Source organism: Mustela nigripes, chromosome 8, assembly GCF_022355385.1.
Source record: "Mustela nigripes isolate SB6536 chromosome 8, MUSNIG.SB6536, whole genome shotgun sequence".
NCBI classification, from domain to species: Eukaryota; Metazoa; Chordata; class Mammalia; order Carnivora; family Mustelidae; genus Mustela; species Mustela nigripes.
The window spans coordinates 52220577-52238132 of record NC_081564.1 but is presented as its reverse complement, the minus strand read 5'-3'; the positions used below and the strand labels follow the sequence as shown (position 1 = coordinate 52238132).

General features: G+C 43.0%; 1 protein-coding gene across 2 annotated transcripts in view; it reads left to right on the top strand.

The window, feature by feature from the left end:
• GAREM1 (GRB2 associated regulator of MAPK1 subtype 1) overlaps positions 1 to 17556 on the top strand; it is a 206213-nt gene that overhangs the window by 75198 nt on the left and 113459 nt on the right. For both annotated transcript variants that reach the window (XM_059409418.1, XM_059409417.1), the window contains exon 2: positions 3156 to 3296. In XM_059409418.1, the coding sequence (XP_059265401.1) occupies positions 3156 to 3296 (141 nt within the window). The remainder of the gene's footprint in view (positions 1 to 3155; positions 3297 to 17556) is intronic.

Genomic DNA, 17556 nt, shown 5'->3' with positions numbered 1-17556 from the left:
TTCCAGACAATTTTTGTGAAACTTCTTTTGCCTAAAGCAGGTACATGGTTCAGTTGTTTAACAAAAAAAAAAAAAAAAAAAAAAAGGCATAAGCTCAAAAACAGGCACTGGCTTCTTACTACTTTATAGCTTTGAAAATCATCCTGAATTCTCTTGACAAGAGTGTTTACTACATCAGCTAGCCGTAGGACTTAACATTAAATTTTCATTTTGATTAACTTGACTGCAATTGTTTCTTGGCTGCCTCTTTAGAGCCCACTGTGGAATAAAATTAAAACAGTTTTATGATAGAGCAGTTTAGTTGCAGAAAATGACAGTTTTCTTTTTCCCTGAATGGTGGTTGTGTTTTCCCTCTGAGTTTCCTTACCTACCTGCCATGGCTCTGGTTTCTCCTTGCTCCGATCCAGCATTTATAGTCCTGCCAGATTAATTCTCCTAAAGCAGAGCTTTGGCCAGTCTCTCATCCCCAAACCCTTTTCTGGCTCCTCCCATTGCCAGAGAATTAGGACCAGCCCCAAAGCTATCTATTCCTCTGGACATTTTCTTGATCTTCTCTGCCAAAGTCAACGTCTCCACTCCAGATTCTTTACTCCTCTTGCCTAGCACCAGTCATGTCCTACCTTACTTCAAAGCACATGTGAGCACATCTCCCCCAGAGGATGTCAGCTTCCTGAATGCAGGGACCAAGCTCTCTTTTCATTTTCGCCCACTCCTCCATTGATTGTTGCATGAAAGATCCTCCATAAATGACTGCCAGTCTTCGACATGGACACATTAAATATGTAGATCACGTATTCCTCAATAAGGCTGTTTTCAGAAAAAGCTAAGCAAATAAGGAGATATGTGTTTGTTGGATAAATGAATTAAAGATACCTTAAAATGCCAACCTTGCAAACTACTCCTCTTATATACAGTCCTCCTGATCCTCTTAACCTTTACTTTTTCTTTTTTCCCATATAGCTCCTTTCACTTTCTAATGCATTCATAATTTCATTACTCATTTTTGTTGCTGTTACTGTCTCTCTCCTTCCTTGAGTGAGAGTTGGAGCTCAGGGTGAGTTTTTTAGATGATGGTTGGCAGGGTTTTTTTTGTTTTGTTTTTTTTTTTAAAGATTTTATTTATTTATTTGACAGACAGAGATCACAAGTAGGCAGAGAGGCAGGCAGAGAGAGGAGGAAGCAGGCTCCCCGCTGAGCAGAGAGCCCGATGCGGGACTCGATCCCAGGACCCTGAGATCATGACCCGAGCCGAAGGCAGTGGCTTAACCCACTGAGTCACCCAGGCACCCTGGTTGGCAGTTTTTAAGGCAAAAGTCAGTGTGGTGTTGAAAGAACAGGGGAAGACACAGAGGGACCCCACAGTCCGTTTCTGCTATGCGGCCTCAGGCATGTTTCCTACCTGCCCTGAAGTTAGGGCATTTCCTCACCTGTAGGAAGATAATAGGACTTAAATTACGAAGTTTATATAAGGATGGAATTCTAGGGTGAAAAAGCGCACAGTAAATAAAATTAATAGTTGACGTTTCCTCATCCCTCCTAACATCATGTGACAGATTTGGTGAGCCACATTTCCCATCGCTGGCACAGTGCATCTTCATGGCCCCTCTGTGAAGCAGGGTGCTGTTGTTGCTCCATCTCACGGAGGGGAAACGGTTTCTGTCCAAGACCGCATAGTGGTGGGGCACAGAGCTTTGACTAGACCAGATCTGTTGGACTTCCTGGGCGGTGCTTGTAACCCCTCCTGCCTCCCGGTGGGAAGCCTCAGGGAAAACCAGAGGACTCCTCCTTTGGAGTAGTGCTTCCAGATCTTTATTTCTGCTCCAGCATGCTTGAGGGGTCTGCAGAGCACTCGTTAAGTACCAGCAGCCTCCTCGGGAGGACATTGTGAACCTTGTCTCCCAAAGTGTGAAGAGCAGGGGAGTCTGGTTTCGGAAGTTTCGCTGGGAGTAGGACCTCTCTCATTCCTGCTAGGGGACCTCTTCCAGATCTGCAGCTTTTTCTCCATCCTTCTCAACCCTCCTCCCCATCTGTGTCTCCAGCGACCGAGGTGAAGTATTCTTTCATTAAGACTATTTGAAAGATTATGGCCTGACTGCATTAGAAACAGATTTGATGGCTTATGATTGTGATAACCAGTTACAGCTTCCTCGACTTCTTTTGTGTTGCAAAAGTACTGAAACTTGTTAGTGAACTTTGAATTCCATTCAAAACACCCAGTGAAATCCCTGACTCTTGGTTATTGTGATATAATAACCTTCAGAAATAAGAAAGGCTAACTGTTTTCTGTATAAAGAAATGAGCCTTTTCAGATATTATCTGAGCATTGGAAATGACTAAACCAGGATTAATGAGATAGATCGTTTCAGCATCTTAAAAAAAAAAAAAAAAGTCTTTTTAAGTTTCAGGGGATGAATATCTCTCTTGAAATAATTTATTTGCCATTGATTCAGATGTTAAAAATGTACCTCAGAAAATATCAAAATGAAAAAAAATAATTTCATTTGCATGCTGTAAAGTGTCATTATTTTTAATTGGGAAATTTGGTAGGGGGCCAGAAAGAACTGGCAAAACATACACAATTTCAAAGGAGATACTAGCATTTAATTTCAAGTACTGTTTCAACAGAGAAGTTTATTATATATTTTTGGTAGTCGTATTTTAGTGATTAAGAGCATGAGCCTTGGAGTCAGTCTGAGTTGGGCCTGAATCTTCACTTTCCTTCTGATTAAATCTGTGAGCTCAGACCTATCACTTAACATTCTGAACCTTGATTCTTCCCACCTGTAAAGAAGGAACAATACCTACCTCATAATATTATTGCATCCATGTAATAATGCATGCAAAGCACCTGGGTGGTACCCAACATATTGTTGTCAATAAATGTTTTATTAGCCTTGAGTTCAGTCATTTAGATAAAATGAGGTTTTCAGAATATCTTCGCAGGTAAGTGGAAACATTTTTAGGGAATCCTGTGTGCCATTGTCCGCTTGTTGTAGAATGCCTTTTTTGTGCTCATTTGGAGGGAAGCTTATGTCATGTTGGGATGAACTATCGATTTCTGCATTAGTGAAGTTTTAACTAAGGAAATTTTACTGCAGAGTATGAAGCAAGCAGATGCTAATTCTAAGTTTCTTATACAAAATTATGTCTTTCAGGAGAATGCATTGAAGGGCTGCGGGAAAACGAATACCTTCTGATTCATTCGTGCCGTCAGTGGACCACCATCACTGCCCACAGCCTGGAGGAGGGACACTACGTCATTGGGCCAAAGATAGAGATCCCAGTGCATTATGCAGGTACAGCTCCCTTCAAGGGGTGAGAAAGGCAGAGGAAGGGATTTGAATATGCAAATTTCCCCCTCCTGAATGAGAAAATAGGATTTGTCTATGAACTAGAGTATGATGACTTAGAAAAAGAAGAATCAAATGCGTTTCTGTGGTTATTTTATCTGTCAGTGAAAGTTCACTTTCATTTTGTCATAGGCAGTTTCTGATTAATTGCATGTAGTTATATGTGGATTCTTACTAGACATTTATAAAATGAATCCTTTACAAACACAGAGAACGTCTCTGTCGTCCTGGGATGGCATCCGTATGTGAGCTGCCGTGTCTGAGTAACCCTGGGCACCACTTGGGTGTTGCTTTGAGGCATGGCTTCACAAGACACCACTTGGCAAATGGGCATTGTGGGCTGGCTTTAGGAATACTGGGGTGGAAGCTCGGATACCTGGGCATGGCCCTCTTTGCAACAAGGCATGTGGGATATAGGTAGTGAAGATGCCTTCTCTGCTTTAGTGAATAAATCAGGGTGAGAGCTGCCATTTCACCTCACTTTGAACACCATTCAGTTCAACGATGCCATTGAACCAGCTTTACTGTGTTGTATGTGTCAGCCCTGTCTAGGAGTTCGGGATACATCTAGTGGCTTACATACAGGTTCAGTAGTGCTGGCTTACAAATGCATTGTAAAAAACAAACAAACAAACATGTGATCCTGTATTTATCTCTGTGGCTTATAGATCATTATGTAAAGAATCTTGATTTTTTTTTCTCTGTACTTATTCAGTTTTTCAGATTCTGTAGAACTCTTTGATCGATTACTTAGAAATTACGCAGCCCTAGACTGCCATTATGTTTTTGAGTGAAACCTTTATAATGCCCAGAGAGGTGCCTGCCTTTCAGGAAAAGGGACCTCACTGTGGTTCCACTGGCTAGAATGGCACAAATGTAAGTGTTTCATATGTATTGTATAAATGAATAGTTTGGCCCCCACTTCGACCCCTAGGAGATTGAAATTGCCAGTATGACCTCAGGATCGCCCAGCTTCTCAAAACTCTTCTTAAAAAAAAAAATTATAAGAAAGAATTTCTCTAGCCTGAAAGTTTGCCCCCTAGAGTTATGTTTGCTGACCATAGGAGTTGCGTTCATGGAAAAAGGAGGAACGTATGGCAGCAGAAAGTATTACACCGTTGGATTGGGAGCCAGGGCAGAGGGACCAGAGAACAAGAAAACCTTCTGGCCTGCCCAGTCTCTCCTGCCAGGAGGTTCCATGACAGGTGAGATCTGTGCTATTTTTAGGAAGCCCAAACTCCTGGTGCTTGTCTTTTATGGAAAACTGTAAAGGAAGGTGTAAGTCTGTGCTTGATCTCACATACGCAGCTTTACCTGATATACCCTTGCTCTTCTCGTCATAGATTGAGTTTTCTTTCAGTTTTCCTTGATCTCACTGTGAATAGCTTATCAATGCGGTCTTCCCAAAGGAATGCTTTCCTTTGGTCCTTAGCTTAAATCTCCATAGAGACTCCAAACTGCCACCGGACTTGTTGGCTTATTTCTCAAAGCCCCCTGGGGCTGGTTCTAATCCGCTTCTCCACACTCCCCTTTTCTGCCCTGGAGAGCAAACCCCCCTCTAGTGAGCCTGATTGCCTCACTGTTAGCTGGACATACCGGCTACTTTTCCATGCATGCGATTCCCTGGCCGGAGTGGCCTTCCTCAGCCTTGTTCTTATCATCATCAGGGCCTGTCCTTGTATCAGGCGGGTGCGGGCGTTCCCACTCTGCGGGTGGGGTCTCCACGTGTATGTATGGTGTCTCAGGTTCATTTGACACAGACCCCAGTCTTCATTCAGTTACCTTTTCCTGGATACACATATAACTTCACTTGCTAGTTGGACTGTACATTCCTCAACAAGTGAGCCTGATTCTTTTTTAACTTACAAAAATTTTAATTCCAGCATGGCTAACATACAGTGTTATGTGAGTTCCAGGTATACAATATAGTGATTCTACAATTCCATATATAGTACTTACTGCTCATCATGGTAAGTGTACGCTTCATCCCCTTCACCTGTTTCCCCCTCCGCCGCCCGCCTCCCATCCCCCACCCGTCTCCCCTCTGGCTATCTGCTTGTTCTCTATAGTTAAGGCAGTGAGGGACGGACGCCTGGGAGGCTCAGTTGGTTAAGCAGCTGCCTTCCGCTCAGGTCATGATCCCAGCGTCCTGGAATCGAGTCCCACATCGGGCTCCTTGCTTGGCAGGGAGCCTGCTTCTCCCTCTGCTTCTGCCTGCCATTCTGTCTGCCTGTGCTTGCTCTCCCCCACCCCCCGATAAATAAATAAAATCTTTAAAAAAAAAAAAAAGGCAGTGAAACTCATTCTAAAAAAACCTTTGTGAATCCTTTGGATCTGTCCACAAAAGATATAATTCTTTATTGCTATAGATGCTTAAGGGCTCTCAACCTGGCTACACATTGAAGTGTCCTAGAGAGCTTTAAAAATGACCAGTGCCCAGACTCTATCTCCAGAGGTTCTGCTGTAATTAGTCCTGAGTGTGGGCTGGGCATCAGGATTTTAAATTATGTAGTTAAATTATGCAGCTGAGGTTGGGACCTGCTGTTCTGGATTGGACATTCACGGTGTCAGAAGAAAAGATTTCCCCAAGAATTTGTGTTTTATTGTCTTGAACATTTTTTTTTTTTTAAATTAACAGCCATTCAGCTTCCACTAGGAAGAAAGATATGATATGTTCAACAGCTTAGTCTTTATCTGTAAGGAAGATGGTGGTTCACTTAACTCAGAAATGGGGTAGGATGGGTAGGGGGGATAGGTGGAGTGAGTAGGGTGATGGGTTAAACAGGTGATGGGGATTAAGGAGGGCATTTGCCATGATGAGCACTGGGTGATATATGGAAGTGTTGAATCATTAGATTGTATACCTGAAACTGATATAACGCTGTATGTTAACTATACTGGAATTAAAATTAAGAAGAAAAGGAAATGATACCTTTTTTAGTTGAAAATTTGAGGTTGCCAAAGCTAAAAGGAAACAGACTCTAAGATCATACTACCTCACGTGAAAGAAAGTATCTTAAAGGGGAAAAAAAACCCTTGAAATAGGACTGCCTTAGTTCGGGCTGTTATAACAAGTAATGTAGATGGGGGAGATTATAAACAGTTCATCTCTCACCGTTCTGGAGACAGGCACCATCCGGGGTCTGGTGTCTGGTTTGCAGGTAGGTGGTGGTCTTCTCGCTGTGTGCTCAGTTGGTGGAGAGACTCCACCATCTCTCTCCTGTCTCTTCGATGAGGGCACTAATCCCATTCGTGAGGATGACTTAGTGATTACTAGGATATTTGAAAGGAAAAGTGGTCCTTCTCTAAACCTCCCCAACCCTGTCCTTGTGCCGCTATTGATTTCTGTCTGATTCGGTTTTTACCATGAAGATGGGGCAGAATGGCCCATTTCTAACCAGACCCCACTGTTGATTCTTTCCTTTGCTTGTTGTCTTTGTCCTGCAAGGAGAGCTTTTCTTCTCTCCCATTTATTTATTTGCTTACTCACCTATTACAGAATTATGGATTGTTACTTCAATCATTGGGTTATAATCTATTCCTGTCCTTATTTATTTTGATGTTCAGATTGTCCCAGATTTAGCCATTTGCATCCAGCTGGCCCATATATCTCTTGGCATGCCCCCTTCATTTTTCTAAGCAGGTCCTTCTGGTAGAAGCAGCAACCATTCTTCCCCGTGGGGCCCTGCACTATCCTGCTCCAGGCAGCGCTCGTCACTTTGTGTAAATGGTTGCCCTTGGATTTGTGTAGTGCACAGCCTGGGCAGCTGTATGCAGCTCTATTCATGTGTATTTCAGAATATGAGACAGCTCAGCATTTTTAGGAAAATCACAGTTCAGAGTGCCTTTCCCATATTCTTCATCAGAAATTTTCATGAAATTCCTCATGTGAAAAAAAAGTTTCATAAAACTTTGAGAAAAGATAAAATATGAATTGAACTTCTTCTCAGAGCCATGCTCTGATACGATGGGACTAAGAGTCACCTTAAACTGAATTCTAAAATTAGGAGATGTGTTTTGGAAAAAAAAAAAGAAAGAAAGACTTTCTTTCCTTCTGGGAAAACAATTTTCTCATTCTGGATAAGTAAGAGTTTTCTTGGTATAACAAACAATTGATTCCAAGAGAGGGAGTGTGTTCAGTCCGCATCGCATATTTCGCGAACAGTAGAGAAAAATTGGCATCGTGTTTAGAAAAGCAATTGCTGCTTTCACACGTTTTATTCACAAGCCATCGCCAATAAATCGTGTCTAAACTTTCTGACTTCTCAGTGCACCCAAAAGGGCAGAGATTTCCTAAGGAACGTGCAGTGCACAACTCAGAATTTTTCTGCATTCTGCAGACTCAGACCACGTAAATGACTGCTTGGCTCTCCCTCAAAGATTGCTCATTCATCCTGTATGCTTGCTTCCCCCCTGCCCGGTCTCTCCTGACATACTAAACCAAAAACCAGATCTATTTAAAAAGAAATTGTTTCAGCCATGTGCCACGTTGTTATAGCCAAGCTTTTCTAAAGATGAGTGATTTTCGCTTTACAATTCACATTTCTGTTCCTCAGATTCCTTTGTCTCTGTAGCTCAGCGGGGTCCGTCAGGCAGACACAAGTTGGTTACCATGAAAGCTCCTACCTCGGGATTCCTTACGTATGCCGACCCCCTCTAGGGCATTAAACCAAATTTTGTACTCACAATATGACACCCCCCCCCTTTAAAACTAATATAAACTCAGGCTTCCCCAAAACCTGGGTATGCATGCCATTGCCTCTGAAATCTCATTTCCCTTCCTCAGCTCTGCATTCCCAATCTGTGGAAAGGAGATTTACTTAGGCAATGTCATGAAGGTTCTTTGTGACCTAACTTATGTCAGTGACTCAGTGCCATGCCAGGCACATAACGAGCACTCTTCAGTGTTACCGCCTTGTTATCACCTCTCATGGAAGCCATCTCCAGATAGCTGTCTATAAAGACAACGCTTGGAGAAACCAAATGGATCAGAATGTGATGTATCTGTATGTCTCAGGTGTCCCCCCTCTCCCCCCCACCCATGCCATTTGAGCAGTAGTGGAATTCTGACTGGGTCTATGAAAATCTAAGTCATCTGATGGAACGCTTGCTGTCATCATGGGCGAACAGATTGCTATTGGAACACACGCATCAGAGAGAAACGGCAGCCACGTTTGGCTTCTATTTTTAAATTCTCATCCTCCTGCAAATCCGGTGAATCTCTAACAAGCAAAAATGATCTCAGGCCTTCCTTACTAGCTACAATATGTACAGAAATAAGTAACAGTGGAGCACAAGGTTAGTGGAAGGTTTGCTTATGAAGTCTGCAGGGCTCTTACTCAGCAAGCACCTGGATTTCTGTCGGCAGTGCCTGTTTTTAAAGATGTGGGTGTGCAGTCTGTCTCTCAGGCAAAATTATAGTAATGTGGTATCTACATAACCTTGAAGTGTAATTACTGAACAAAAGGAAATGTCGAAACAAGCTAATTTTATTCTCCTGGGTTGCGAGTTTAATTAGCATGAATCATCTATTTACAAAAGTAACTACTAGCATTGAACAACACTTCGTGTACTTTTTGTATTACATGAGATAAAGCCTGGGTTTTAAAATTAAAGCAACCAAACTTTCTTTCAGAAAGGTCTATGGACGGGACGCCTGGGTGGCTCAGTTGGTTAAGCAGCTGCCTTTGGCTCAGGTCATGATCCCAGCGTCCTGGGATCGAGTCCCACATCGGGCTCCTTGCTCCACAGGGAGCCTGCTTCTCCCTCTGACTCTGCCTTCCACTCTGTCTGCCTGTGCTCGCTCTCGCTCGCTCTCTCTCTCTGACAAATAAATAAATAAAATCTTTAAAAAAAAAAAAAAAAAGAAAGAAAGGTCTATGGACTAACAGAGTATGCCAAGGAACATTATCTCAGCCAGTTTTGCCAGTGATAAATATTAGATACTGAAGAAATAACTACTTTTCGTAATTGAATCTTTAGGTCACAGTTAGCATAAACTACTCACATTTATTTAGTGCTATTACCTAAACACTTTGTTAACTCAACGTTTTACTTTTTTTTTTTTTTTTAAGATTTTATTTATTTATTTGTCAGAGAGAGAGCGAGCGAGAGCGAGCATAGGCAGACACAGTGGAAGGCAGAGTCAGAGGGAGAAGCAGGCTCCCTGCAGAGCAAGGAGCCCGATGTGGGACTCGATCCCAGGACGCTGGGATCATGACCTGAGCCGAAGGCAGCTGCTTAACCAACTGAGCCACCCAGGCGTCCCACAACGTTTTACTTTTTATTTATTCATGCAGGTTTCACAACAAAGCCAGGAGATGGGTTCTGTTATTACCTGCATTTTTCACAAGTACAAATTGAAGTTCAAAGATTTAGTTAAGTGTCTTATAATATTACACAGCTAGGAAGTGTGATTCGAACCCAGGATATGTGGCTCCAGAGTCTGCTTCCCTCACTGCTGTTGCCTGGAGAGTGCTAGAAGGCAACTGTCCACACCTAGGGCGTTCTAACCATTGTACAGGAGAGAGTTTTGTTAGAATTAGTAAGGTGACTTTCACTTTCTTCCCCTTTCACACGCAGCTCAATACTTGTATTCTGACTCTAGAGGAAAATGAAGTAAATACATATTTATCTTGACCTTTCCCAGATTTATAAGTCGTCTGCAGACAGGTAACATTCCCATCTCTGAATAATTTACCAGGAAGAAACAAAGGCAGAAGCGCTTCCCAAGGAGCCCCTTGGACTTGGAGAGGGCAGTGCAATGGAGCCTGGTGAGAGCAGGGAGGTTGAGGCCTGGGGAAAGCATGTTGTAAATGTGGATAAGGAAACTGTCTGTCTCCAGAGGGGTGCTGTCAGTGAAGGAAAGCAAGGCAATTATATAACTAAGGGGGGTAAAAATGAGTGGAAGGTGAGAGCAAGCAAGGAGCAACCACACTTCTTAAGATATATTAAAAAGAAACCCAGAGAGAGGACGTAAGAGCCAAAAGTTTCTGCTATTCACTTAAAGAATAATGAATTCTGAAGAATCTAGGCTAGGAGGAATGATTCAGAAGGGAAAAGAAGGGGAGACTATTTGAGTAATATAATGGCCCAGTGTCTGGAATATTGTCCTTGTCCATTTTTTTTCCTTGAAAAGCATTTTTTCTCTTTCCCTCCACTTCTTTGCTTCATGAAGTCATTGTTGTCGCTGTTAATAACATAGATTTATAGTCGGAGCTTAGGTGGATGTTATCTTTGGGACACTTGAACTCAAAGCAAGGATAAAGAAATCAGGTAAGCAGCTGCCTTTGAGCAAAAGGATGGCTCAGAAAGGAAATGGACTGTCACCAACCATTGGTATAGTTTTCTAGTCTCACTTCTCAGTGCTTAAGAACAATAACTGCAAGAAATGTGAGTATGAATGATACTTGTGATAAGATGATATTAGGGATTATTTTGATTTAGTTAGGGGTGATACTACTTTTATAGTTGTGAGGAAGATGTCTTTGTTTTTTTAGAGGTACATACTACATTACTTAGGGGGAAATGTGGTTATAATTTATAAAATACTTTGCCTGAAACAAACATAAAAATAGGTGAATATAAGATAAGCTGTTAAAATCGTTCAGTTTTGATGAAGAGTAAATGGGGTGTTTATGACCCTAATTTTCTATGTTTGAAACTTTGTAATAAAAAGGACTGTGACTTACCAACCAGTAGCAAAGTTAGTTGTGATATAAAACTCTTAAGTGGTTTTCTTACCAAAACATGCTGCCTCAATCCTTGAGTCTTATTCGTAGTCTTGGGTGATTTCTGTAGGGGTGAAAGTTCACCTTTCACTGGGTGGTTTTGTTCTGGTGTTGAGTGTTTGTGGACCGGCCTGGTAAAAGGTGAACTTGGGAAGAAGTTCCATCTTCGCAGCTTGGTAGTGCCATCCGGCTCGTGGCTTCCCGAGGAGACTTGATGGCTCTCAGCAGGGACCAGTTTTCAGGGGGTGCCCAAGCTGGTGGTAGTGATTTATGTAAAACGGTTAACGGGGTATGTGTAAAGATTTGGGGAAGGAAGGAAACTTTTTTTTATTAGTTTGTTCTTAAAATGGGAGCTTTACAGGAGATAGGGAAAGGGGAAATATGTGAGCCAGTTCCATGCAGAGCTATTGGATGTCATCCGTGTGGCCTCTCCTGATCTAGAAACGCTGGTGAAATGACTTCAGTGAAACCGTGAGAATGCCTCAATTGCTCTTTTCACATTTCAGCCTGTTTACTCTTGTAAATCATACACTGACTCTACATGTAGAAAATCCAGGATTGGGGCACGTGGGTGGCTCAGTGGGTTAAGCCTCTGCCTTCGGCTCAGGTCATCTCAGGGTCCTGGGATCAGGCCCCACATCAGACTCTCTGCTCAGTGGGAAGCCTGTTTTCCCCCTCTCTCTGCCTGCCTCTCTGCCTACTTGTGATTTCTCTCTCTGCCAAATAAATAAATAAAATCTCAAAAAAAAAAAAAATCTAGAATTAAAAATACCAAGAAAACAACAACAGCAAAAATCTGAGGCACAAAACCAGCATGGTGTTTGGGATTTAAAACTCCTGGGCTGCTCTTTTCTAGACCTTTTCTTCTGGTATGTTAGTATTGAATGGAAAGTTGGTACTTGAATGGGAGACCTCCCGTTCAAGTATAATTTAACCTATGAGATAATGCGATTAGCATCGGGTGGAAAGTTTGAACAGGCTGCCTGAAACCACACTGTTAATGGAGTGTTTATAGCATGGGCGGGGATAGGCTTGTCTCACTTCATAATTTGATTTCCATGTTGGATTTGTACCTCTAAATGAGTGCAAATATTTTTTTTAAAGGTGACCTTTTAAAAGGTTCCTTTTCGGCTTTGAGGAATTGCTTTGAGGTTTTTTTGTTTGTTTGTTTGTTTTTCCTTCTTTCTTTGCAGAAAACAGACTTAATAGTATGTTCCCAAACTGATTGTAGTGCTGGTCAAACTTCCTGAAGTCACACCACCCTTGCTTAGAACTGGAATCCCTTACCTCTTTATGAGTCACTCTCCGTGAGGTGGTGTGCTGGCCTTCTGTTAAACTGCTTCCCCATCTGGGAAGTTGTCAGGTGTATTCTACACAGGAAAACAACGAGCCACGTGCATCCCGACCAGACCGACTTTTCTGACATTTAGGGCAAGAGGAGAGATGATTCAGACCCATCCTGTGTGTTTTTAGTGAAGTATACGTTACTGGGGCCTCCAACTTGTTAGGATGGGTTTACAGATCATCCCGGGGTTTGTCCCCAAGAGTGAGTCAGACCAATGAGAGAGCATGAGACAAGCAAAATAAACACAGAGCTTTTGTTTTCTAGACATTAGAAATCATTGTAGGTAAGTGAAATGCTGTGAGCACATAGACTCCTGGCATGGCATTCTGGGAGCTGAATACTCAGCGGCATTATGTTCTTCTTACGGCTCTTCGTTTCATTTCCTCGTATTGGCTTTCTTACTTCTAGCAATAAAGCTGGTCACCTTGGGTGGGAATTTTAGACCTTGTCCACCCCTTTCCCCCTAAAGTAATTGTGTGTCCCATCCTCCTGATGCTGTCTCCACAGGCCCTGTCGAAATTGCTCCCCTTTCCCAACTCCCCTCACTGGGTCTCACCTACTCCAAAGACCCAAGGGTCTCCTCTCCCCCTCTAGTCAACCTTAGCGCCATTGTTAAGTTATTTTTCCCCCATTATGGTTCTGTTACTTAACCACTGGCTTGGACTTTTCAAAGGCATCCCCACATGAGTGCGGAGTCCTATCTAACACAGAGCCTTTCAGAGCCTGGCATCCATTGGACTAAGGGCACCGCTGTCCAGTAGACCCCCCCACTGGGTGCCAACTCCCCTGGACTGTTTGTTGTTCCTCAGACCCCACCTGCCTGGCCTTACCCCTTGCTACTTCTTGTACTTGAAGGTCTCAAACAGAGTCACCACCCAGCTGCGAAATCCTACTTCAAACACCACCTTCCTCAAGAAGCTTTTCAGAAATTTCCACACCATGTATAGAGAAAAGGGCCTTCCCCTTCCTTCCGCTTGGGAATCCAACAGATTGTGCCCAGCAGTGTTTCCATCTTGCCCTTCTTCTCTCTGCTAAAGGCTCCTGGAGGGCAGTCCTGTTACATCACACACCTGACAGTTTCAAGGGCTCAACTAAATGTTTCTGCCCTATCTGAAATTGATGCATCTTTAAAGGACAGACTTTTTCAGCAAGTTGACAGAAGATGCCTGAGAACTGCTTGGAGAACCAGTCTGGTCTCATATTCCCTTGGAGTAGGGATACAGAGATCTGAGCCCCTCAAGAGCTATAAGAAGCCAGTAAGCAATTGCCCTAATAGGGGTGCAAACAAATGGCAATTAGCTATTGAATAAGGGGAGGTCTTGCTGTCTGGGAGTGGCTGGTGGGAGCCTGCAAGTGAGCAAAGGAGGAAAGAGCATTGTAGACAGTATCAGCTTGAACAAAGATTTGGATTGTAGGCAAGAGTGAAGGTAGTATCAGTGCTTTGTGGGAAGAGGAGAAAGGAGTCGTTAGGAAATAAGGTTAGAGCAAGCGGTGAAGGGATTTGAGTTCTAGGATGGGGATTGGGAACTGTCATCTCTGTTCCTGGGGAGCACTCACATAATCTTTGTTTCTAGATGATGATGACATGAGGCTGCCTCCCCCCACACTCTGTAACCTTCCCCACTGATCCAGAAAGAAGGATGAGAAGAAGGTGAGAGAAACCAGATAAGGAAGTTGTTGAAATAGACCTGATGAAAGATAATGAAGCCCTCAGCTAGGCTGGGGGAAATGCTGATGAACGAAAAGTTGATACCTAGATGTAGGGAACAAGATAAAAGGAAAAGCATAATTCTAAGAGGTTTTTTTGGTCCCATGTCTAAGGAAACAGACTTTTTTTGTTTTTAACCTCGCAATTTAAAGTGGTCATGCACACTTTCTCTTAAGGGTTTTAATTTACTTTCGTCGTTTTCCTTTTTTGCTAAAAACACTGTCTTCCTTTAAAATACATGTTGGTAACAACAACAAAACCTCCTAAAACTAAATAGAATAGGAAAGTAAAGATTCGGGGTCTTCTAATAGAAGTGTCCCATCATCTCAGGTGCTGGGTTTCCAGATTGGGAAGAATGTTCTTGTCCTTATAGTTTTCAGTTTTGTCCGTCCGTCCTTCTTCCTTTCTTTCTTTCTTTTAAGATTTTATTTGAGAGAGAAAGAGAGTGCACACTGGCTTGGTGGGGCAGGGCCTAGAGAGAAGGAGAAGCAGACTCCCCACCTCGCAGGGAGCCCAACGTGGGCCTTGACCCCAGGATCCCAAGATCACGATCCTAGCTGAAGGTAGATAGATGCTTAACCAACTGAGCCACCCAAATGCCCCCAGTTTAGTTCTGATCCCAAGTAGATCAGATAATTCCACAGAAAAGTATGTTTGGAGTAAGAGATCAGGTGATAGGGAGAAAAGGATGTACAAAAATCTCAGCCTCGGAAGACTGATGCCTTAAAGATTTGATAGTTTTGCCTATATTTGACAATTACTTATTTCCTTCATTCAAAAAGAGTTGTCTCTTCCATGCGTCAAAATCTAGGAAATATTGATGAATTGAATGAAATAGTCTGGTCACATATACTTTTTTTTCTTTCTTTCTTTCTTTCTTTCTTTTTTTTTTTTTTTTTTTAAGATTTTACTTACTTGATAGAGAGAGAGAGAGCACAAGTAAACAGAGGGCAGACAGAGGGAGAGGGAGAAGCAGGCTCTCCGCTGAGCAGGGAGCCCAGCGCAGGACTTGACATGACCTGAGCCGAAGGCAATTGCTTAACCAGCTGAGCCACCCAGGCACCTCTGGTCACATATTTTGAATACTGTAATAAATTCCTCTGTGGAGGAGAATGTGTGTATTATAGGTGGACTTAAGATCAAAACATCTGTTAATGGAATTTATCACAATTTTTAAAAAAGATTTATTTTATTTGAGGGAGGAAAACACAAGCAGGAGGGGTAGAGGGAGAGAGAATCCGAAGCAGACCTGACACTATGCCGGGAGCCCGATGCAGGTCTCGATCTCACAATCCTGAGATCAGGATCTGAGCTGAAATCAAGAGTCAGGTGCTCAGCCTCCTGAGTCATCCAGGGCCATGCAGTTTATCACAGTTCTTAATAACTCTCTTTCTTCTTTAAGAAAACAGATGATTGTTTTCTTTCTATCACATAGACCCGTGGTTCTCAAGCAAGTTTCTCAACAAAGTTGAGAGTTTGCACCCACTTCTCCATCCCCGGGACATTTGGCAAGGTCTAGAGACATGTGTGGTTGTCACAGTGAGAGCAGGAGCTACTATCATCTGTGGGCAGAAACTACGGATGCTGCCGGCCTCCTGCGAGGTGCTGGACAGCCGCCACAGCAGAGCTCTCCAGCCCGCAGTGACAGTGGTGTCGAGATAGAGATCCCAGACATTATTAGGACTAGTGTTGGTCATCAGTTTCATGCTGAGTTATCAAAAATTCAGACTTTGAGTATAGATGCTGCCAGATAGACGTCGTCTAGGAAACCAGTTTCAGAGTTAATTTCTAAAACATAACATGCCATTGCCCAGACTTTAAAAAAAATAAAAAAGTCACTTACATGGTTTGTGACTAGACAAAGACTTTCTGCATACAGTGCATGAGACTGACGGCAGACGTGGGTGTCATGGCAGAAAAATTCAGGGGGTAGCCCCTCGAGTTGCAAAGCTTTGTTTGTTTATTCTTCACAACTACCCTGGCTCTTGACTTCTAGCTTTATATTTTAAAAAAGGGCATATCTGTCAATGCCTAGCAGGAACAGATTCTAGAAAAATTAAAACAGCATCATAAAACCTGGTCTTCCTGCTCTGGCTTGCACAGAATGTATGGTTCTTAAAATGCTGCTGAAATTAAGAATTTAACACAGTGTGCCTGTGTGGGGTTAAGATTGGGGGGCCCTCCTCCCAGGCCCCCTAAATGGAATTGTAGCACTGTTTTTCTTCTTTCATTGCTATATCTTCTCTCTTCCCAACATTTTAAAGAGAAGTTTTTTTTGTTTTGTTGTTTTCTTTTAAAGTTCAGGTGTCAGGGAATTCAGATCTAAGAAAGAGACTGGACGCAGACCTGCTGGTCTGGGAAGGTTTTCGGATATTGACTGAGTAATTGACCCAGCCCAGTAACTGAGCTGGGCAGTGGGGCAGAGAATGGAGAGACAGGTGGAAGTAGGGAGTCTTGAGTGTTGTGGCACGCGAGGCCCACAACAGTGAGCTCTCAGAGGCGCCCACTGTGTGGTCACCGGGACAGCGCATCTCATATTTAATCATACAAACTGTCCTTTCTAGAAGAGGAAACCAAGGCTTTGGGATCTTAGCCATGGTCCTACAGTCACTAGATGAAATGTAGATTTAAACCCAGAGCCACCTGACTGGGAAGCCAGAGCACTCAGCCTGAGTCCTGCTACAGTAGGCGGATCCCAGAGTTCTCAGGAACCTTCTGGGTTTGGGTTGTGTCTTGTCAGCAGTGAGTTCACTCCCATGGTATTATATTTGTGTTTTAGAGATAACTCAGCAGCAAGTGGGGGTGGCCCTTTGTGACTCGCACATTGCATAAGGAAGGTGGAAATAGCAAATAATACATTCCATTGTTCTTGGGGACTGTGCCAGAGTCTCTCAGGGCAGGCTGGGTGAATCACGAAGAGCATATAATCTCAGGTATGAGAAAGCATTTTGATTGAGGCTGTAATTGTTCTTTGGTTGTTTTTATCTTTCCTTTACATTTAACAAAGCTGCTTGTCAGCCGTAAGACCTACATACTGTTTGGCTTATCTAGTCTCATTCTTCTGCTTGTCTAGCAGGAAAAGCTCACAAATCCAAGGGTTTTTTATTCCCCCATCTCCCTTTGGAGCACTATGTGGAAGGGTCTGTGTGTTCCCAAGGTGTGAACTGGTGAGGGAAAGAGCAGTCCTTTCATTTGAGCCAAATGCCATGTCTGGATCAGTAGGGCAGACCCCTGGAAACTTCAAGAATAAAAAGACATTGAAAGGAACCCACGAAATTCCTGGCATATCTAACTTCATTTTGCCTTAGTCCTGCTCTCTTTCTGAATTCACGCACGTAGGTTGTTACATAGTGAGGGAGCCGTCTTTTTTATGAAGTGACAGAGGGAAAGTCAGATGATGAGATGACGCATTTTACCTGTTGC